This window comes from Chaetodon auriga, chromosome 9 (genome assembly GCF_051107435.1).
Source record: "Chaetodon auriga isolate fChaAug3 chromosome 9, fChaAug3.hap1, whole genome shotgun sequence".
Taxonomy (NCBI): domain Eukaryota; kingdom Metazoa; phylum Chordata; class Actinopteri; order Chaetodontiformes; family Chaetodontidae; genus Chaetodon; species Chaetodon auriga.
The window spans coordinates 17,599,679-17,622,277 of NC_135082.1; the positions used below are offsets into that span (position 1 = coordinate 17,599,679).

The 22,599-nt window shown below is 42.1% G+C and overlaps 2 protein-coding genes across 3 annotated transcripts; both read left to right on the forward strand.

Moving 5' to 3' along the window:
* Positions 1-173: 173 nt before the first annotated feature.
* Positions 174-4,538, forward strand: LOC143326000 (seipin-like). 2 transcript variants are annotated; one of them, XM_076739451.1, is made up of 10 exons: positions 174-248; positions 910-1,182; positions 1,291-1,369; positions 1,466-1,609; positions 1,730-1,765; positions 2,657-2,791; positions 2,900-2,997; positions 3,107-3,236; positions 3,411-3,492; positions 3,585-4,538. In XM_076739451.1, exons 2-10 carry the CDS (start codon positions 932-934, stop codon positions 3,728-3,730), a joined length of 1,101 nt encoding a protein of 366 aa, XP_076595566.1. In that variant the 5' UTR covers positions 174-248; positions 910-931; the 3' UTR covers positions 3,731-4,538. The 2 variants fall into 2 exon arrangements, with proteins under 2 accessions (XP_076595566.1, XP_076595567.1); XM_076739452.1 differs by lacking the exon at positions 1,730-1,765.
* A 7,538-nt stretch (positions 4,539-12,076) lies between these two features.
* nxf1a (nuclear RNA export factor 1a) lies at positions 12,077-22,243 on the forward strand. The gene is made up of 21 exons (XM_076738917.1): positions 12,077-12,345; positions 12,907-13,114; positions 13,914-14,070; positions 14,157-14,240; positions 14,398-14,502; positions 14,784-14,864; positions 15,273-15,342; positions 15,703-15,791; positions 15,924-16,031; positions 16,155-16,264; positions 19,310-19,346; positions 19,520-19,588; positions 19,801-19,856; positions 20,052-20,159; positions 20,384-20,442; positions 20,557-20,672; positions 20,768-20,810; positions 20,904-20,982; positions 21,441-21,623; positions 21,715-21,775; positions 21,872-22,243. Exons 1-21 carry the CDS (start codon positions 12,318-12,320, stop codon positions 21,905-21,907), a joined length of 1,887 nt encoding a protein of 628 aa, XP_076595032.1. The 5' UTR covers positions 12,077-12,317; the 3' UTR covers positions 21,908-22,243.
* The last annotated feature ends 356 nt before the right edge of the window (positions 22,244-22,599 follow it).

Genomic DNA, 22,599 nt, shown 5'->3' on the forward strand with positions numbered 1-22,599 from the left:
AACCAAATAAAGCCTCCGTCTGTTGTCAGTATCATGTTCAGCACTAAGAACTCTGTTCCACTTGGCAGCAGCGTCTTTCTTCATATGGGATGGGCTAAATCCTGTCCAATGGCAGCTTTTTAGGACCTAAGGACAAGTTTTTGTTGTTTTCTCTCTCACAGCATTTCATCAAGACCGTGTCAAGCTGTGGACCAACAGACTTCGGTGAAAGGAGAAGTGATTTCCTAACAGCTCATAGTTGGCCAGAGGTGAGTATTTTTAGAGCAAGACAGAGTACTGTTGCATGCATGCTGCTGTTGTATACCGCAAGGACATTTTAATTGGACTGCCCTCTTAAAATGCTGACTTGGATGTTGAGTTAAAAATGCTTTAGTATCCCCTCACTATTATTACCGGTATAACTCTTGATCTGGAAATCAGTCTGTGTGTTGAGCTAGTTGCACCTCCCTTCGCTTTCTTATATCAGTAAATATAAAAGTTACATGAAATGAGAAACTAATAGCTTAAATTTACAGATAATGTCCACTGAGGAATAGTGATAAATACCATTAATCCACCAACATTTTTACACAATACAAATACAATATAAATTGTGTTGAAACAAACTGAATCCCATTTCTTCATTTCTTCTGTGCTTCTTCTCTACATGTAATACAGTCAGAGTGCCAGTTGACACAGTTTGGAGTCATCTGATATGAAAGGCCTCTGCTTGTGACTCAGATTGGACTTGGTGGTTTCACAGCTCTCAGCACAATCAACATGGTGCTTGTGTCTTATGTGCCATAAGTTCATAATATCATCAACCGTACTGAATTTTCTATAATGTTAAACAGACGGTGCTTGAGAACCAGATCACTTATTGGATGATATTTGGTTGCATTTACCTTTCTGAGTTAGTTTTTTTTCCAGTTTTGCAGCTGTTTCTGGTATCATGGATCAAGAAAGCTATTTGCGCCCAGGAGATGATGGAGAGCCGTTAATTCTCATTGGTCGGGCCCTGCTGAGGCTCCAGCATGGTGTCATCAAGGCGCTGTTACACATCCGTCAGAGAATCATACAGTGCTTTGTCGTGTTGTCTGTTGTCTTCCTGCTCCTCTGGATCGCCACCTTTTTATACGGGAGCTTCTACTACTCCTACATGCCCAAAGCGGCCTTTTCCACAAATGTGCACTATTACTACAGGTGTGTATGTGAAGTCCTGTCGAGCCTCATCAGAAAAACACAGACTTTAGTTATTGTGTGTTGGATTCCCTCTTTTTTGCTTTTACTCACTCACGTCTTTGTCTGCAGGACAGACTGTGACTCTCCTGCCTCTTTTTTGTGTTCTTATCCAATGGCCAATGTCTCACTGATGAGGAACAAGAAACACGTACGTAAGAGCGTGTGTGTATGAATCTCTGTCTGTGTATTAAACGTTCATTTATTCATAGAAGAACTCTGTAATCTTTCTAAAATGCACATTCAGGTGCTGACATTCGGCCAAGCCTATCAGATCTCTCTGCAGCTGGAAATGCCTGACTCTCTGGTCAATCAGGAGCTGGGGATGTTCATGATTAAGATAGCCTGTTTCTCCCAGGAAGGAGGTCAGGTTGCCTCCTCTGTTCGCTCAGTAAGTTGCTTTAAGATTTGTTCAGCTTCTGCGTTGCCACATGTGTACATATAATCAAATAACGCTTCTAGTTTCTGCAAACTGAACTGATTCACTCTTGCATTGCTGTGTGTCTCTCAGGCAAGACAACTGCTGTCCGCCTCCAGCTCTCGCTTTGTGAGTACAGCTCTGACGCACAATAACCTTTTAATCACACAGCCTGGTCAGAGCCAGATTAGGGCTGCTTACGCTTGCTGCAGAGCTCCACTGCAACAGAAGGTGATCTCAGGTGACTGAGACACACGTGTGAGCTAATGACTGGTACTAACACACGGTGGGAGTAAAGCTCTTTTAGTGTATTTAGAAGTGTAAAGGATGCCATCACTGACTTCAGTTACTTCATTGAACATTACAATGTTTTTTTATGGGTGATCATAAAAAAACACATTGCAAGGCAAACACGTGCAACACTCCTTTGTTTAATACTTCTTCTGAAACCTGACACTGTCAGAGAGGTGTTGCTTTGGTACTTTTTAAGCCTGTATTTTGTGGTGTTTTTGTGTTGGCTTTCTTGTGTGTTGATATATAATAATCCACCACAAAAATACCCTATTTCAAACACTTTCCAGTCAAATCCACTGCCACAGAGTACAGCTTCAATCCTTACCATCAAACTGAATCAACACAGAACATGTAAAATTCAGTTTAAACAAAAACTGAAGCTTTGCAGAACTATTTTATTGCACTTAATGACATTGTGCAGAGGGTCCTATTTCTTGTTCAGTGAAGGAATGAGCCCATTAAAAAGAGAGTCCACTGAGATCAGCTTTTGTTGGCGTTTAATAAACTGAGCACACAACTCAATCAGTTATACAGAAGGTGAAACCTTTGCATTCATGACAACACCAAGCATCCTTTCCTAAATATTCATCACTGAAAACATCTTCTGCGGTTGGGCCATCAATCATTTGTAAGGAAGAGCAGATCATTCATCCGCAGGGGACTGTGTACTGTGTTGTTGCCCCTGCTCTACATGTCAGGGTGACTGTGTTGTCCTGCCCTGGTCAGACCATGCTGCGATACCATTCAGACCTGCTGAGGTACCTGGGAACGCTGCTGTTCCTCCCGGCCTTTCTGAGTGGGGTCGCTGAGCAGAAGCAGGTGCTGGAGGTGGAGCTCTTCTCAGACTACACTGACGACCCTGTGAGTCCCACACTGCTTCGTGAATGTCTTAGCATGTGTGAGTGTGCTTGAATAGCAAGCGTTTTGTTGTTTTGTAGTCTACCTATGGCTTCTTTTCTCCATGTCCAGTACACCCCCTCGACCACTGCTGTCATTGAGATCTTGTCCAACAGAGTGCAGATCTACTCATCTCACCTCTACATTCATGCTCATTTCACTGGTATAAGGTCAGTGTCATGGTGCACATGGCTGCACATGGACAATAAAGAAGCCTTTTCTAACAACTCATCACATCAGAATTACTGTAAAGACTGGTTTTTTTTCTCTCTTCGTCAGATACTTGTTGTTCAACTTCCCTCTCCTATCTGCCCTGGTGGGGGTGTCCAGCAACTTCATCTTCCTCAGCCTCCTCTTCGTCCTCAGCTCCATGCGGCTGCTGTTGAGAGTGGAATGGGGTCCAGAGCAGGTGAGACGAGAGGCCCATTACTGCACACAATACTGAATCCGTCTTTTGTGTGCTGCAGGGCTGCACACTTCACGAGTTCGTGTTGAAGTGAGTGTGAGTTACTACCAGATTCCTCCGAGGTGTTGTGTAGCTCAGACTCGAAAAGCTCTGTGTGCTTGTTTTCCTTGTTTACAGCGCACAACAGATGGACTGCTGTCAGATAGGGAGAATAACATGCACAACAACCAGCAAGAGGACGAAAAAGATGCTGCTGCAGGTACAAAAACACGGGCACGCAGAATTTCAATGTTATTCAAGTTATTTGCATCAGCCACTTGGTACTGACTACAAGGGTAAATTCCCTGACAGGTGCTGCAGAGCTGCTGGGTCCCCTCCAGATAACCCCGACAAATCTGAGCCAGGAGCAGCCCCACTTGCACATTGGCAACGGCATAGAGGTGCATAACAGACAGATACAAGGTCAGAGTGAAATAAATGAATCAGAGGCAGCCTGAGGCCATTAATAAAGGAGACGGAGAAAGAGTAGAGCAAGATGTGAGGATGAAGATTGAAGAGAGATGCTGTGTGGCTGAAAATGAATCCCACACTGACAAATAGACTTGTTGATGACCTGGGTTGCCCTGTTTGAGCTATTTCACACAGATGTTTCAGCTTTAATGTTAGAACCCAGTGATTTATGGGATTAATTTATCCAAAACTTCACCATTTCATACAAATTTATCATTGTCATTTTTTTTACTTTCATTCCTTGAATACACAGGACAGTATGAAATAAATCACCACATGAATTAACTCAATCAAAATATGTTATGGAGCCATGGAATAATGAAATAATCATCATCACTGTTGTTTCAACCTTTCTTTCTTTTCACAATAACGTCGTTTTTATTTCATTCCATAAATTCATTCCATTAATTCTGCTTGTATTTCATGTCCATTTTTTATTTCATGAGGCCACATCTGCCCTTAATGTGAGCTTTAAAAATGTATTTAATCATTTCACATTTTCATGGTTATATCATATATTAGAACTGTATTTATTCACATAAATATATATTTCAGAATAACCTATTTATTTATGTAGCAGCTGTTTTCCCGTTTTCTTATTTCAGCTATGAAATGTTAAGATTTTGGTGTAGTCACATCAAATGCTAACCTGTTTGCTACTGGAGCAAATTGTATAATTCTGATTAATTGCATAAGGAAACCTGTCCATCTCTTTTAACTACACAAAAATATCTTATTGATTGGGTTTTAAGCCACAATGTGTATTACTTGGCTGAAGAACACACTCCATTTAAATGTTGCAATAAAACCTATTAAATATTGTTTATCAGTCTATTTGTTTAATCTTTTGTGTAGTCACAAAACACCACCCTAAAACACTTCACCAACAAAGCACACGCTCATATTTGGTGGGAGGACACCTTACTCTATTTCCACCCTGCTGTCTAACACGCTCACGCCTGTCATTCCTGGATGTCCTCGTGGCTCTGAAGCTTCGGAAACGTAATAACGTCACTGCATGCAAAATATGGCAGCAGCAGGGAGAATGAGAGAGTGATGCAGCTCGGTGAAAGGCGCAGAGCTTTCTATCACACAAACCTCACAGGGGGAGGACGCAGGTGAGGCAAGGTAAGCTAGACGCATCCGATCATTTGTAGTTTTAATACTTGTGAAAGCTTAGAAATATTGCTGAGGCCATGTTAGAGTTTAGACTTGTAAATGCATTTCCTCAAACATATTCAAAACGGTGCATCTCTTGTTAACGTTTCCTTGTTTTGTATAAGCACATGTTGGGCCCATGGAGCAGAGTCACCATCTACGCTCCACACTGGACTCAGACATGGACATAACAGATGATAACCACATGGAGGGAATGAAGATGGAGACAGAGAACATGCAATCAGATGAGCCACACCAACAGCCGTCAATCAGTGAAGGGCCTTCCAGCAGCAGCAGGAGGGTCAGAGTGAGATCCAAACCCAGACTCCAGTCGACAAAAAGTTTCCCCCCTTACAGTCGGTGTATAGGAGGACTCGGAGATGACAAAGAGGACGACTGTGTGCTCAATTCAGCGTCGAGCAACGCTCCCCATTCCTCTCTCAGACAGGACGACATGATGAGGGACGACAGGAGTGAGTTGGCTCTAGGCAGAGACAGAAAAGAGGGCTTTGAGCTGAACGCAAGATGTTCAAGGGATGAAGTGAGGGCCAAATGGAGGATGAGGAGGAGGGAAAGGTTAGGGGGGAGCAATGAAGTTGATCCAGATGGATGGGAGAGCACGAGGTGGAGCGGGAAAAGAAGGGTGGAAGAGACTGGAAGGGAGAGGGTCCACGATGACAAGGACGGGGAAGGGGGCACAAACAGTGAGTGGAAACACTGCAAAGGTAGAAACTCGAGTTTGGAGATAGAGAGAAAAGAAAAAGAGGATGAGGAGAGGAAGAGATCTCCTATGTCAGCAGGAGAGGGAGAGAACGAGGGGAGCGGGGAGACCCCAGAGGTAGAAATGGCTGAGGAGCTCTCGGAAATGAGAGAGGGTCCTGGAATGCAACTGTGGTCCACCCCACATCCAATTCTCTCCAAGCTTTTGCATTCCTCCTCGTCCACCTCCTCCTGCTCCTCCATCAACCTCTCCTCAGCAGAGAGCGATGAGGTCTTCAGCGAAGGAGAGGATGCAGGTTCAAAGAGGAGGACGTTCAGGAAGGTGAGAAGTGTTAAGGATGCAGTTTAAAGCTCCATTTTCATTTTCATTTGCCATCCCAGCATACGCACTGACATCACACCTGTGCAGGTGGCTGCTCTGGTTTTCCATAGAAGAGGCTTAAAACTATATTTCTCAACTGTTCTTTGCACCTGTGGTCCTGGTGATTTGCATGGGCTTGAAAGAGGACTTTGACGAGGTCAGATTTGAATGGCGTTTGCATGCCTGGCTGCTGCTGCTGCTGCTGCTACAGATATGAGGCCAGAGGGGAGCAGACAGTGGGAGGACGACTAGGGAGGAGATATTTTCGGTGCGGTCTGCATTTTGCATTGTCAGACACTGAAGAGTACTCTATAAGGACTGAATGAAACAATGCTGCAAACCTAGAAATCAGCATCTTCAAAACATCCCATCTTTGAGACGAAAACAGTAACAATTAGGACACAAACATCTGCAAATATCATATCATTCAGACATTTCCTTCAAACTACAAACTCATTTTGTAACAGAGTCTCTACTGAGCATGCTCAGGCCTACGTTAGCTTCCCTTGGTTTATTGGTTTTTCAGTGGCCATGCCTGTGCTTGGTGGCAGCTGTTTTGTGTATATACAAAACAGATCATAACTGTCAAGGTATGATCTGTTTGTAAACACCAAACCTGCTCATAACAGTTTTTGATGTGGACAGAGGAGTTAGGAGGTGTTCTTACTGTATAATGTTCCCCAACAATTCTCTCTCAGTCCGTCTTATATTTTCAGATGGCAATGCGCTTTAATTCCTTAAAGAGAGAAATCAAAGAATTCAGAATCACATGTGCATTTAACCATTTGCACAGGCTTTTTGGCTTAAGCTCCTCCACAGACCTTTTTCATGCCAGACATTTTGACACATCACAGCATGAATAACACTTGTGTACATCACAAAAATGAATGATGGCTGAATTCCATTTTGCTGCTCTGGTTTTAGGGTCCTGCTATTGTGCATGCTGGCTCGCATAATAGGTCAGTACAGTGGCTGTGAGTCGCCTCACAGTAACAGGCTTTTCCACTTGCGTGCATGCAGACATTCAGGTTTATTTTGAATTGCCTGCGGGTAAATGTGTTTGTCTGTATGCTTGACACCTGTTGGCTTGTCAAAGACATATCCTGCCTTTTTTAAAGCAATACATGGTGGAATAGGCTCCAGACCCTGAACACAATCAAACAGCATACATGTTCCCTTCTCAATATTCGGCCTGCATGAAAACAGCATAATCTGTTCTTCTTTTGTGCTTCAGTGCCGCTCCTGGAAAACCTACCTGACCATGATGCACTGGTCACTGCGGCGGCAGAGCTCCTGGGTCCAGCTGGCTGGACATCAAGGCATGTGTATTACACTTCATCCACAACACTTCATCCACAAGTCTACAAATGTCAGCTTTTCAGGAACTAAGAAAAAAGTATTTGTTCTAGTTAGACCACCCTACAGTTGGATAATCACATGGATAATGAAGCATTCCTTGTCCCTTCCTTGCTGTTGCTGCTGGTACCAGGTAACTTCCAGCTGAGTGACGGAGGGGAGGTGTTGAAGCTGTACAGTGAAGTGGAGGCAAAGTGCCTGGAGTCACTGATGAGAGACTCGTTGAGACCCTTTGTCCCGCAGTACCATGGCCTGGTCACCAGGGGGGAGCACTGCTACATCCGCCTGGAAGACCTACTAAGTGGGCTCAGGAGACCTGTCATCATGGACTGCAAGATGGGAGTCCGGTATGCTTGAGAGCAATTTTTTTCTGTATGCTAACGGTGACCAGTCCAGCCCTGTGCTGCAGGACAGATCTGAAGGATTAATTAACACTTACCCATACTGGCCTGCAGCAATCTGGGGATTTTTTATGTATAACATCAGAGTTTGCTTCTCAGGACATACCAGGAGGAGGAACTGATCAAAGCACGTGTCAAGGCCCCCCTGCGGAGTGACATGTACCAGAAGATGGTGAAAATAGATCCGTCAGCTCCGTCAGCAGAGGAACACGCACAGAAAGCAGTGACCAAGTGCCGATACCTTCAGTGGAGGGATACAACCAGTTCTACGTCCACACTGGGATTCAGGATAGAGGGCATCATGGTAGGAGTACAGGCCAGTAAAATCACTGCACGGCTCATGTTACCCCCCCCCCCCAAAAAAAAAAAAACACCTGAACTCTTTAATTCCCTACTAGTTTTCAAAGTTGTGTCACATCTATGCTGTTGTGTTTCTTTTCTCTGCGAGTCAGATGGAGGACGGCAGCATCCAACGGGACTTCAGGAACATTCAGACTTTAGTTCAGGTCACAGAGGCACTGCTCTACTTCACCAGCAGTCAGCTCGACATCCTGGTCAGTTCCTCCTACCATAGTTACATTAAATCTCTCCTCCTGTAGAAAACAATGAAGTGAAAATGATGAAATGATCAGATTATATTCAGCTATCCATACGACTCAGCAAAACATAATGCACTGATTCTGATGTGCATATATAGACAATTATCCATCTGTACATCTCCTCAGTTCATTACATTGATCTTTTACTCTGTGATATATGCACTATTTGTTCCTGCTAAACCAACTGTACCCATCTGTGTTCTCAGAGAGCGTACCACTCCAGACTCCTGGCCCTGTGTGATGCACTGAAGAATTCACTATTTTTCAGAACCCATGAGGTTTGTTTACATATACAGACAAATCTTCTCTTGTTATCAAATTCTGCTTTAAATAATATTTACTGAGTAAGAGTGAAAAACATGGAATTGAAATGGCAGAAATGTTTTTGCTGATCTAGTCTATATTCACCTCACTCAAATTCAATCATGCTTCATGTCCTTATAATGAATTGACAAATATTTATGTCTGACCTGATCAGGTGATTGGCAGCTCGCTTCTCTTTGTCCACGACCACAGCGGCAAGGCCAGTGTGTGGATGATAGACTTTGGGAAGACAACCCCCGTGCCCGACACCAGCGAGCTCCTACACGATGTCCCGTGGGCCGAGGGGAGCAGAGAGGACGGCTACCTCATCGGTCTGACCTCCCTCATCAATTCTCTGAGCCAGGCCATCAGTGTGGCCTCCTGGCAGCAGGAGGACGGCTGCAGAGGAGAAAAGACTGTTACATGAAGCACACTGCGGCTGAGACACCCCCTAATCAACAGTCATATTCAGCATCAGGTGGACAAAACGGCTGCTGTTACATTTTGAATTGCTGCCTCATTTCATTCACTTGAAGAGACAACAGAGGGGGATTTGTTTAGGGGGAAAGTGTCTTCACAGGCTGAGGAAGAGGAACGAGGGAATCCAAACATCAGCTAAAGGCCATAAATATGTGATGGGGTTGTCTTGCAATTTTAAATACTGTAACAGCAGAGACTGTTTTGTTACAGACAGATTTAAGAAACTTCTTTCTTCTCTTCTATTATTCATAAAGGGCCAAAAGTGTACTTTCTTTACCTGCTAATGCTTTCTTTTTAACAATTTTGCATTTGGTTGGTCTGCAAAACTCACCTGTGTTGGAACACGTGCTAAGCTTATTTGTTTACAGCAGGAAAGGAAACTTATAATGAATCATACGCACAGCACATATGGTTGAACAGCCTCATGTTGTTATCAGTAAGTCTATCCTAAAAAGACTAACCATGCTTACAAGCAGATGAAGATATATTGATTGAATGTCGTGTTGTTGATTGTCCTCAGGGATTTCAATTATTTACATGTGATGCAGCTGAAATGTCGTTTCCTGGTCTTACATGCTGTATACAATTAAATGATGATGATTCATATATTAGACAGTCTAAGCTGTAAATAAACAATGAATGCCGCTGTCTGCTGAGTTTTATATATACGCAGATCACTAACACTCAGAAACCATCCAGCCTTATAATTTCATATTAAGTTCCCAATAGGGAACAAGCATACATTACGTATGGTACTGTATGATGCACATGTAATGGAATGGTCATCATACAGCTTCAAAGAACAGCTGGGACAAGCTGACATATTGTTCTGGATGTAAGATGTGTTTACTAAGGCAATATATTATGCTCCGTTTAGGTTTGTTAATACCTCTTTTGGACATTTCTCTATTCAAATTTTTATTCTGACAATACCATCTACTATTCACACTGTACACTCAGTTGCCAGTCTGTTAGGTACATCTTGCTAAACACAATATAGTGAAATACAAGAGCCTTGCAATTAAATTTATAATGCTCAGTTTCAGTTGTCTTAAATCATTAATTCAACTTTGTGGTCATTTTAGGGGACTGTAGTTTGAGGTGTTCTAATATTTTGTCCACCCCATTTATACCAATGAGGGCAGACTAAAACATTAGATGCACCTCACAGACTACTGCAACAATTCAGCAGCACCACAAACTACAAATGACCATAAAGCTGAACCAACCGCAGGGGAAGTTTGAGCAGCTCCTTGATCCTGACTCCAGTTGAGTCAGTCCACTTGGTTGAAAACTGTCCCGCAGGTGGCGCCATGCTGTTGTTGGTGCTGGAGAAGGATGAGCGGGACAGTCTGACTGACACTGGCCGAGACAGCAGACAGACGCAACCTTTCCCTACATCATCACCACAAATAATACTATCGTAAAATAAATTAATCGGTGAATATTGGTGGATTGTGTCTGTGAGGCCAGCGGGAGAGTTCGCCGTGCTAAACCTAACAGCTTGCTAGCTAGCTAAAGCTAGCCTGAACTTCGCCTGAAGTTAGCGCTCGGTAAATTAAAAAAAAAAAGAAAACTCAAATTAACTTACAGACTTTGCTGAACTTGTCTTCTCGGGCGCTTTAATAACGACAAAGTAAGTTCTGACATTTTCTTAAAGGCTGAAGCTGAGTTTTTCAGGATGGACCGCTCAACTTTTGGTCAGAGAAGCTACGCTAACCTAGTTGTGGTAGCCCGCGTGACGAACGATGGTAAGTTTGTCCATTGATTAAAGCTAACAGTCCATGTAGGCTGTTTGGACATGTTTCCCTCGGGGTTAAGTCGAGTAATTACGGGAGTTAAGCTATACACAGACAGGGATAAATCTGGTGGTGATATGGTTTAGTTGTTAGACATTTGAAAATAAATAAAAGTAAAGTAGCTTAATCACTATGGGGGAGGGCAGAGATTAGCACCTTGCTGCTAATAAGCCCGAACTGATCCTGCCTCGCTTTGGCAGACCATTTCCTGTGTTAGTTCACCTCCTGGTTGAAGCTGAGCTTGTCAGACAAATCAGGGAGTGTAACCTAGTGTTGATTAAAAGGAGAGGAAACTTGCAGACTAAATGACAACTCTGAAGCCTGTGGCATTCAAAGTCTGCAAAATTCACTAGTGATAGTCTGATGTGACAGTAGAGTACATTGATTTTGACCATGGTGATCCCAAATTTCTTTTGTTAACTTTATGATGGTAAATGACTCATTTAAAAAATCTATTAGTTTAAAAAGAAGAATGAATGCCTAGAATTTATTTTAGGGATCAGTTGCATTACCCAAATTATCATAGCATCATCACTATTGAGGTGTTTGGTCTATCATATTATGATAGATTTGTATTGACCAACCCTGACAGTGTTACACAAATACAAACAGTCCTGAATTAGGTTGATTAAATGTGCAGGGGTATTATTATTTGTGACTTCGAGACTCAATGTAATTTGCAAATTGGGAGAGATTTGAAAGTCCTTAAATAGAGAATATATCATTGTCGAATATTGTTTTATATACATTGTTAAGGCATTTAGGAAAGATATGCATTTTCTGCTGCTGAGTTTAGATTATTAAACACCATTCCTATTTCTCCAGAGCGCTAAATTTCATTCTGGGGAAAACTGACTGTAATGAGACCTGCTCAGATTTGAGACCATGCATGTATAAATGTCAGAGATGAGACATATTTTAAATAACTCTTTGAAAACTCCCGCAGATAACGTTACTTTAGTAAATTCGTTCAACATACAGACACGACTTTGAAAGCGCTCTGCTCTACATTTTTCCTAGTTGACTTTATGTCACATTTTTAATAACGTTTCGCTTTTTGGCAATGTTTTGTTCTTCCACCACGAGTCTAAAGTTATTTTGATTCGTTCACCCGCGCCATTTTGTTGCCCCGGAAGGGAGAGTGTCCAAAAGTTGTACTTCCGCTCTCTTCTCGTCAACGCGTAGCAGGAGAAGCTAGCTAAGCTAACAGCTAGTTAAAGACTGGCTGCTCGATCACGTCGACGTCGCCTTTGTTTCACCTCTTAACGACTTGGGATGTTGGAGCTCGTTCCACAGCCAAAACTTTGTGTTTCGTGAAAGAGAGAAACGGATCCCTGCTAATATTATTTTATATCCAGGGCTGTGGGCTGTTTTTTATCTAACACTATTCTGGGAACATGGCGGATGGCGGGCATTACTACAACGGTAAGCCCCGTACTCTACAGCATTAACCTTACTTGTTTTGTACTACTTGTACCGTTTTTCATCAGGTTGTGGAGACTTTATGGTGACGAGAGAGGTCAGACGCACTGGTAACATGGTCCTAGGAGGTAAAATAATATCTCGGGCCCCCTGGGGGTCTACTTCTGTTGCTGTGTAGACATAAGTTATAAGTATTTACCCAATACTTATTTACTGGTTATTACAATTCCAGTAAATGCGTTAAGCTTAACACTGACTATATTGAATATGGTTACTGTTGAGGTCAATAAGGTAAGGTCCTGTGGCATGTTGTTTTGTTCCCCATCATAGCAGGAATTCCCTTTTTAAAACTGAACTTGAGCAACATTTTTAAAGACTCATGTGAGTCACTTAAATGTCTCATCATAGTGCGTTATTTGGTATATTTCACTCTGACTGTTTGATTTATACACTGGCAGAACTGACAGAAATAACTTTGTTTGGACTTAATATTTTTTATTTGATCATGTGTGTCTGATGTGATACTCAAGTCAGACGGACTAACTTGTGAATTCTGCTTTTCAGAGCATGATGATAGAACTGCACCACAGTTTCGCAGCCGTAAAACCAGAGGGTCCCACAAGGGTCGGTCATATGACAGGTCCCGCAGAGACCGCCAACGAGGAAGCCACTCGGGAGGCTTCGGGGGCCCTGGGCCACGGTCTAGGCTTGATGATGCAGATGGAGATGTAACCATGAGTGACAACTCTCAGGACAGTTCCCAGCACAGATTGTAAGTGTGGCCGACTGACCAAGCCAACATGGTGTTTAACATATTGTTGAGAGCTGAACTCTGTCATCAGATATTTTTATTAGAGTGGGACTCGTTGATCAGCTCCAAAATGAGCCCCTCGTGGACTAAGAGTATAAGCCAAAATAAACTTTGATTTTTCTTTACATTAGGTGAGCGATACACAGACAGTAAGACCTGAAGTAACTGATGTGGATCTGTGTCTAGCTGCTTGAAAGCTGTCATAATCTGGAAATACACAGATAATGCATGTTAATCTGTGCTATAATCAGTCCAGGAAGAGAAAGTAGAACAAGTCTGATATGAAAACCTCAGTCATCTACCCACTAAAAATGTACTCCTGTTCGCACGAACAAAAGTGAAACTTGTACTCTATCTCAATTTTGACTGTTTCATCACTGTTATCTATGCTGGTTTTTATATTAACTGATTGACACATACTTTTCAAATGATGTTTTGCTTTTTAGACACCCGTGCCTGTTGCAAATTAATGTATTATAATAGAACAGAAAACACCAGCCAACTCTAAATGGACGCTAATTGATATCAGCTCCCAGTGTGTGTAAATTTATTTAACATACACTTTAGACTGCTAATAGTCAAAACGTCAATGTTTTGATGACAAGTTTGCCATCAAAGGTTGGTTGAACCTGGGCCATTTGAAAATACAGCCCAAGAATTACGGCAGAGGAACAAAATTTAGACCCTGGTCCCTGTTTGCGAAACGCACGTGAAGTTCCTAGAAAAGAAATAAAAATGTGTTGTTGTTGTTTTTTTTTAGCAATCCATATGGAAGACCTTTTCGAAAAGGTGATGGGCGGTTTGACAGAGATAGGCGACAAGGCAAAGGGGGAGGAGGTGGTAGAGGAGGTGGCTTTAGAGGAGGTGGAGGAGGAAGTGGAGGAGGGAAGCCCCGGTCAGGCTGGTACAAAGTAACGGTGCGTATTGTAACCATCACCACAGGACATCCATACTTGTGACCTGTTAAAAGAGGTCTTATTTTACTTAACTTTCTGTTCGACAGATACCACATGGAAGAAAATATGACAAGAAATGGTTATTGACCGCGCTTCAGAACATCTGTTCCGTTCCCTTCACACCTGTACAGGTGAGGTTCAGTTATGATAACTAATAAAAAACTAACAGGTTTTAAAAAGGCTATTGCATATTTCTCAGCTTAGTGTGATTCAGGAAATAAAACAGTAAATGTGTGAGCGAGTCCTGTGCTTGACTTTTGATGAATCCTTTTTCGACTTCCTGTCCAGTACCATGTTGACCATAACAGGGGCCATTTCTATGTGGATGATTCGGCTACTGCCAGTGCCTTGCACAAATGTTCCCACAAGATTACAGACACAGATGGATATAAGGTATGTTGGGGTAATAAAAGAAATCTTACTCTTACTGTTGCAGAAAGTCTGTCCTTAATGATCATTGTTCTCACGTGCATTGTCAGCTCATGGTAACATGCTACACTGTCATCTCAATATAATGGCTACGCTGTCATTAAGTTTTACCCTGTCTACTCTGCAACGCTGATCTCTATATAAAGAATAACCCCAAATCGCACTTAACTGAAAACGCAGCATGTGTATTGCATTTCTCTGTTTACTAATCTCTTGTCATGCCACTAAATGTTTGTCTCTACAAGGTGGAAGTGCACGTCAACCCCAGCCCTCCACCATCCTTCTTCCTCTCTGACCTGAAGCCTGAACACTTGGAGCACCTGAAGGTGAGCTGCAGCAATGAGTACTTGTGTTTTCGTTACCTTAGAATAACCCCTTTGTGTTTACAGAGGGAGCTGGTTTTCTGGACAAACCGAACACTGGCTCTAGAGACCCCCTTTCACATTTTTAATGGCTGCCATGGGTTCTCCCACACACTTGGAAGGGAGCAGTATTCAATTGATTGCAGTCTACAACCTCATTACTAGATGCCACTAAATCCTACACGCTGGTCCTTAAAGTAATTTGGTGCTAAATTTTCTAAGACTTTTTGAGGTGTTTTGGATTTGTCTTTTATTTATTTATTTATTAGGCTATTACCCTGTCCTGTCCTTTTAACCCCATCAAAATGAATTTGACGATGCCTCTGTTAATGTTGTTCAGACGAGGCCTCTCATGTTGTCTGTCTTTCATAGCAATGCATGGCAAAGCGTTTTGACGGCTCCCAGCAAGCCCTGGACTTAAATAACATCCGAACAGATCCAGGTGATTATACCCAAACGCGCATATGTGACATCATATTGAACACAGGTTTAAACCAGAATCTGACAGTATGTATAACAGATGAGTTGCTGCAAGTAAGTATCTGGTTGTTGCTGTTCAGACATGACTGCTAAACCATTGAATTGTACAAGATTTGGCTTAACAGGGTTCTAGTTTGTGTTCTATGTAAATGGAAAATTTTCATCATCTTCAATCAGAGATTCAATAAATTGTGCACACACTCTGGTGATGAAACAGGACTGTATTTTATTGTCATATGGTCACTGAAAATGCTATGATATCCTTTTCCAAGTTAGCACATTTGTTTAGTATTTAGATTGCTAATTTAATTTTATGTCACAGACCTGGTGTCTCAGAACATTGAAGTCATTCTGAATCGGAAGACAAACATGGAAGCTGTCATCAAGATCATTGAAGAAAACATTCCAGAGGTGATATTAACGCAGTGAACATTTTTGATCACGTTTGCTCGAAAATAAGTGACACACTGTTTACTGTTGTTTGAATGTAGCTGCTTTCTGATTTCCGATTGTGCTCACATGCATCTCTCTGTCTCTTGCCAGTTGACGTGCTTGAACCTGAGTAATAACCGCATTCACAAACTGGATGAGCTCTCTGAATTGGTTACTAAGGTGCCTAATCTGAAGACCCTCAACCTTTCCCACAACGAGGTGAAACTGGCTGGTTGATCTAGAGAATCGAATAGAAAATAATAACCACGCATGAATTAGACCCTTAGCTTGATATATTTTTAGATCCTTCTCTCACACCAACCTGTTTTTGTGGTCTTCCAGCTGAAGTCTGACCGGGAGCTGGACAAGATGAAAGGCCTGAAGCTGGTGGAGCTGTGGCTGAACAGGAACCCTCTGTGTGACCTCTTCAAGGATCAGGCGTCATACATCAGGTCAGTCAGGAGTTTTGTGGGGTGAGGGGAGAAGATTTTGTGGAGGGTTTATTTTATGGTGGTGTGACAGTATGTGTGTAGGTAGGGCTTCTAGGAGTCTTTCCTGCATAACAAGTATGCAGCAGTGTGCTACAAAAGAAAGTCAAGCAAGCCTCTGTGTTTGTTATGTAAGACACCTGTACAGTAACTGAACCCACTTCCCCAGCAGTCATGGATGAACCTTTGGACGAAGCAGAGGCAGCTGACATTTCACTGTCAACTCCCCGTATTTGTGTGTACGTGTGTGTCTGTGTGAGCGAGAGAGAAAGAAAACACAAATTATTTTGCAATTAGTTCAAATTAGTCTTCTTTTTGGTTCTGTTATACTTGTTTCTTCCCACTTGATGATTAACATTTCCTTTTCGCACTGCAAACTAAATATTTCTTACTTCCAAAAGTTGCTGAGAGGACATCTACCCATGATGCAATTCCACATTGTTTTCCTTTCCGCTTGCTTTAAGCCTCCACAGTTTGAACAGCACTCTTCTCTCTGCCAGTTATTCAGCTTCTCTGTGGGGCATCCTTTCAAGCTTTGTTCTGTTTCATGGTTCTCAGTGATGCTGTACCCAGCACTCCCCTGCTGACATCTTGATTAGCTTTCCCATAAAGTGCTGTCAAACACCATCATGCTGCTGATGAGGTATAACTCTGAGAAGAAACCTTTTCTAAAAAAAAGAAAAAAAAAAAAAAGAAGAAGAAGAAGAAAGAAAAGAAGACATTTAACATGACACAGTTTACTGTGAAAGTATGAATCCGATCCGAAGATCTCTTGAGCAGTACTGTAAAACAGTATAGGTTGTTTATTGGAGAGAGGGCACTCCACAGTTGTCATAATGTTTGGATGAAACAAAGAAAATCCACAGCCAATGATTTCCTCTCCCCTCGTAGCACCCGTGCCCACTCGGCCCCCTGTATCAGGCGAGTATGGAAGGCTGGATAGCCCATGACGGGTAAGATCCCACCTCGAAATCCCGGGACAACCTAAGGCAGGCACAGTCACGATTACTCAGCCTCAGTCCCCGTGAGCTCTGACTCACCGAGAACGCAAAGAGAAAAACTTGTGAAGACGGGACTCTACAGGAAAGGCCGTTGGGCTGAGGCGGAGGGGGATACAGGTCATTATCAATGACCAGTGATGAGCAAACGAGAAAAAGCAGTCTGTCACTTCCACTAAGTTGGTTCTTTTTGGCCTAAAACAGGCCTCTGCTGTTCAGTGAATAATGTGGAGAGTTTGGCAAACACCCTTAACTATCTTCTGAGGGAAATATGTTCTGAACTGGAAATTGAAGTTCAGTTTTACCTGAAATAAGTCAAAAGTGAAAACACTTCCTCTTCCAGTTTCTGATGGCTGTGACCAGTACAAAAAGCTCAACCATTAAGCAGAGAGAGCTGAGGAGAGAATTAACTCTCAAGTTGAATGCTTAATGATTTCCCAGCCCCTCTTTAACTAGAGGCTTGGGCCCAAATTAAACAAGAATATTAAAAGCCTACACAGCATGAAGTCCAGTGAGTGAATGAAGACCCATCTCTTCAGAATTGATGGTGGTTATGAGATACTAAACTGATAACTGCTTTGTTTGTTAAGCAGGGGGGGCTGTAGGATGAGTGGTGGGACTGCTGGCTGCAGCTCACTTTGAGGCCGGCTGTGTTTTTGTTCCACTCTGTTCTCAGGTTGTCTTTCTTTGCTGGTAATCACGGGCGCAGACACCGACAAACCCACTCACATGTTGAAAAGCAATTGGCACCTCTAGTGAATGTTGGAGTATGTGTGCAAGTGTGTTTGTGTGAGTGTCACTTTATATTTTTTTTTATCCAGACCCTGCTTTGTTTTTTTGTTTTTTGTTTTTTGGTGATGTAGACTCATCTGTTCCTCAGCATCTTGGCCAGAGTTTTTGGGGGAAGTTAACACGAGACTAGCGGTAACACCTCTTTCCCAGCAATACATAACCTCTTTATTTTACTTATTAAAAATGGATGTGTTAACTGGTTTCCAGTGCAGTCTGCTAGATCTTGGGTCTCTGCATGTTTGTATGTGTGTGTTTGTACAAAGTGTGTTTATGTTGCTTCCCCATGTCAGATCTGTGTATATCTCCATATTGGGGGATTGGGTGAGTATACCTGCTGGTAAGTACACTTAAGGGTGGGAGAAATGTCGAGAGGCACAGCTTGAAACTGAGGGAGGATAAAGGCTTGCTGATAGTCCGTTTGTGTATATACTTGTCTGCAGAGGTTAAACTCCTACGACACTGGTTGTAGGTACGCTACACTTTGTGCGTCCATGTACAACCCCACTTCCAAAAAGGTTGGGATGCTGCATGAAGCATAAATAAAAACAAAATGTAATCATTTGCAAACAAACTGTGTTTACAGACAACAGTTTTACAAAGTGTTCCTGAGCCCATGTAGTAACATCGTTCACAAAGTGGTGAACCTCGTTCCATCCTTGCTTGAGAATGACTAAGCCTTTCCAGGATGCCCCTTTCATACCCAGTCATGATACTATCACCTGTTACCAGTGAACCTGTTTACCTGTGGAATGTTCCAAACGGGTGTTTTTGGAACATGACACAACTTCCCCAGTCCTTAGTTGCTCCTGTCCCAACTTGTTTGAAATGTGTTGCTGTCATCAAATTCAGAATAAGCAGATATTTACAAAAATCAATGAAGGTAAGGAGGAGAAACATTAGACATATGGTCTTTGTACTGTTTTCACCTGAGTATTTGTCAAAAAGGATTAGGAAATGATCACACTCTGTTATTTTTATGTTTTACAAAGCGTCCCAACCTTTTTAGGAATCGGTTGTATCTATACATAACTGTATTCTCCCAAATGTCCTTTAGAGTGTAGCAGCTTAAAATGACATCAGCTGGACAGGATCAAATGATATTAAGTGATTCAGCAGGTGTGACTGACAGTGATGTCTACAATAATGAGCATGATGTGTCTTAGTGTGAGGTGGTTTGTGATGATAACTGTCCTGCTCTTGATTTTTTTTCCTGTACCAGTGCTGTGCGGCAAAGGTTTCCCCGGCTTCTCAAACTGGTGAGTCAAAAACGAGTCCACAAGTCCACAATTATAATTAAGTGAAATTAAATGGTCTTTAAAAAAATAAATAAATGAATAAAATACATTTTGTAAAATACGTTAACAGTGTCTGGATGCAGTCGATTCCTTCCTCCCTCTTGTGTCTTCCTTCATGTGTTGTTTCTTCATAGGATGGTTTTGACCTCCCACCACCCATTGGATTTGATGTGGAAACGCCCACCACTATCCCCCCCTGCAAGGTTACTTGTTTTATCTCGTTCAATTGTATATTTTAATAGAAACTGACATTGACGATGTCTTCTGGTGTACATGACATTTGGAGAAGCTCTCCAATATGTCTTTAGTAATGAATTCAGAAGTGTTAAGCTGCATTGTCCTCCTTCAGGTGAAACTTTCAACTATCAGTCTCCTTTTTGCATCTGACCATTTGTTTTTCCAATTGATAATGCAGGGCAGCTGTTTCGGCTCAGACGAAATCAAAGCTCTCATCCTTCGATTCTTGCAACAGTGAGTTTCTTGCTTTTATGTTGAGAATCGTCTCACAACAGTCAGTTGATCAGTTCCTGTTTCGGTGTCACTGTGACCCAAACAGTGGCTAATCAACAAGTGCTGCTTTTTATACATCTTCGCAAAAGGGTTTGTGGACAAGAAAGGATGACGAGGACGAACTCAAGATAACTAACTCAAGTGATTGCGTTTCAGGTACTACAGCATATATGACTCTGGGGACAGACAGCCACTCCTGGATGCTTACCACGATGGAGCGTCGTTATCCCTCACAACACCTTACTCCACCCAGAACCCCTCTAGGTAAGAACACGCACACACAAAGACGCACGCTTCTGCATACATGTAACAGCACTGATTAGCATATAAAGGAATGGGATGTATAGTTTTTTCCGGTGTTTCTACGGTTAGATCTTAGTCATTCATTTAAAAGACTTTTTACAAACCTCCACCACTCATTGGCTACTCTGATCTGAGTTTCGGCTGTATTCACATTGACTCCATCTTTCCCTGTCTTCTGCCTTCAGGAGCAGTCTGGGAGAGTATCATAAAGACACTCGAAACCTAAAGAGGATCAAAGACTCCAGTGAGTTAACCTGTTGAGCTTTTGATCTACCTTTGTGTCTGAATTGTTGAGACTGAATATTTGTGATATGAGATTTCTCCCTATGTGTCCGTTTCTGAATCTCTCCTCCTTCAGCAACACGGTTTCGACTTCTGAAGCACACACGGCTGAACGTTGTGGCTTTCCTCAACGAGCTGCCCAAAACTCAGCATGACATCGCCTCCTTTACTGTTGATGTGAACACCTACACGGTGAGTTCATATTCGTTCTGTCAGCCAGCACTTGTCATTCGCTTTCACTTTGAATCAGTCGGTGTTCATTGTGCACAATTGTTTTCCATTTGCAGAACACACTACTGTCATTCACAGTGAGCGGAGTCTTCAAAGAAGGTGAGTTGTTTCGTCGTCCTGATTTAAACTCGGCCACTGCAAATATGAGTGTTGTTGATTTCGTTACTAATTAGTGTCGTGTCTGCTTTTCAGTTGCTGTCGATGGCAAATCTCGTGAGTCCACCATGGCCTTCTCTCGAGTGTTCATCACAGTCCCAGCAGGGAGTACCGGGTAAGTTTAGTTAGCTCCCAGTGGTTTGTATTGTCTTCCTGTTCCTGCACATTTTCCCTGTGGTTGGGGAGATGGTATTAAATTATTAAAATCAGCTCAGAAGCAGATCTTTGAGGAAATGAACTGGACATGAGGACAAACATTGTTGTCTTCTCTGCTTTACAAGCTGTAATATGGAAAAAAAAGCTATGTACTCCAAAATCACTGACTTGCACAACAGCTGTTTATTTAGGCATGGCTTTAACTACCAGGCCACTTGATGGCCAATATTAACCGTTTCATCACTACGTCAAGCTGTAATTAATTTGTAGAGCGGCACGTTTTGCTGAACAATTTCACACAATGTCATATACGTAGGATTTTTTTGCACACCAGGCACAACCAAGAGGAGGTTGCTCCTGAACACCTGAAATACTCATATGCTATTGTCTGTCTCCTGGATTCCTCCTTTGCCGCAGCCTGTGCATTGTGAACGACCAAATTTTCATCCGGATGGCCACAACAGAGGAGATCCGCCGGGCCTTCGTTGCTCCCGCCCCAACACCATCTTCCAGCCCAGTCCCCACCCTCACAGCACCACAGCAAGAGATGCTCACAGCCTTCTCACAGAAGTCTGGCATGAATCTGGAATGGTCCCAGAAGTAAGTCTTGTTTTTGTGCATTTTGTGTCGGCAGAAATGTATGACCACATCTTCACTTAAACTTAATGTCTCAACACTTATTCTGTCACAGGTGTCTGCAAGACAACGAGTGGGATTTCAACAGAGCGGCACAAATTTTCACTCAGTTAAAGGTAAGATGAGTTATTTCAAGTCCCTGCATCTCCATAAAAATGTCATCATTTTAATAGAAAGGCCCTAAAATGCTTTTTCCTCTTTTTTGTTTCCAGACAGAAGGCAAGATCCCAGACATTGCGTTCAAATGAAGAATTGAATCATACTTCTGTGAAATAAAATCTGCAGTAATTTTATTTATGGCTTTTGTTTTATCCTTTACTCTTTGCCTTTTCTTGTATTAAAAATACTATAGATCAAGTTGGCTTGAGTAAATGTTTTGTTTTAACAGTCAAATGTCAACTGTTTGACCTGAAGGCTGATGTTATGATGCAAGTTTTGGTTGTCATTGTAACCTTAGTATTTCGTCATTTGTATAGAAATCACTACATGTTTTCATAGGAATAAAGACAAGTGGCCAGTAGTTTAACTGGTGTTCACGTTGATTTGTTGTATTACGTTTAACAATAAAAAAATATTTTGTTACACACTGATCCATTTCACTTCAGCTACAACAGAAACGAAACATTGAGCCTGTCCAGTTACGAGTTTTGTAACTGTAACAGTTTCTTCTGGTCTTTGTCAATACGTGAAGTTAAACACTTGTGACAACTGAGCAAACTGCATCTGCTGAGGGAGATCTTAGTCCCTGAAATGGAAATGCTAGTAAGTGAACATAATAGTGAGTGTAACAAAATGGTTATTACATACAAAAAAAAGAATAAAAAATGTAAATTATACAAAGGTGTATTGCTGACAGGGGTCATGTGTCATAGCTTTTAAAAGATTTGATAATGTAAGAATGTATTGTTACAGAAGCACATAAAGCTTGGATTTGTTGAGT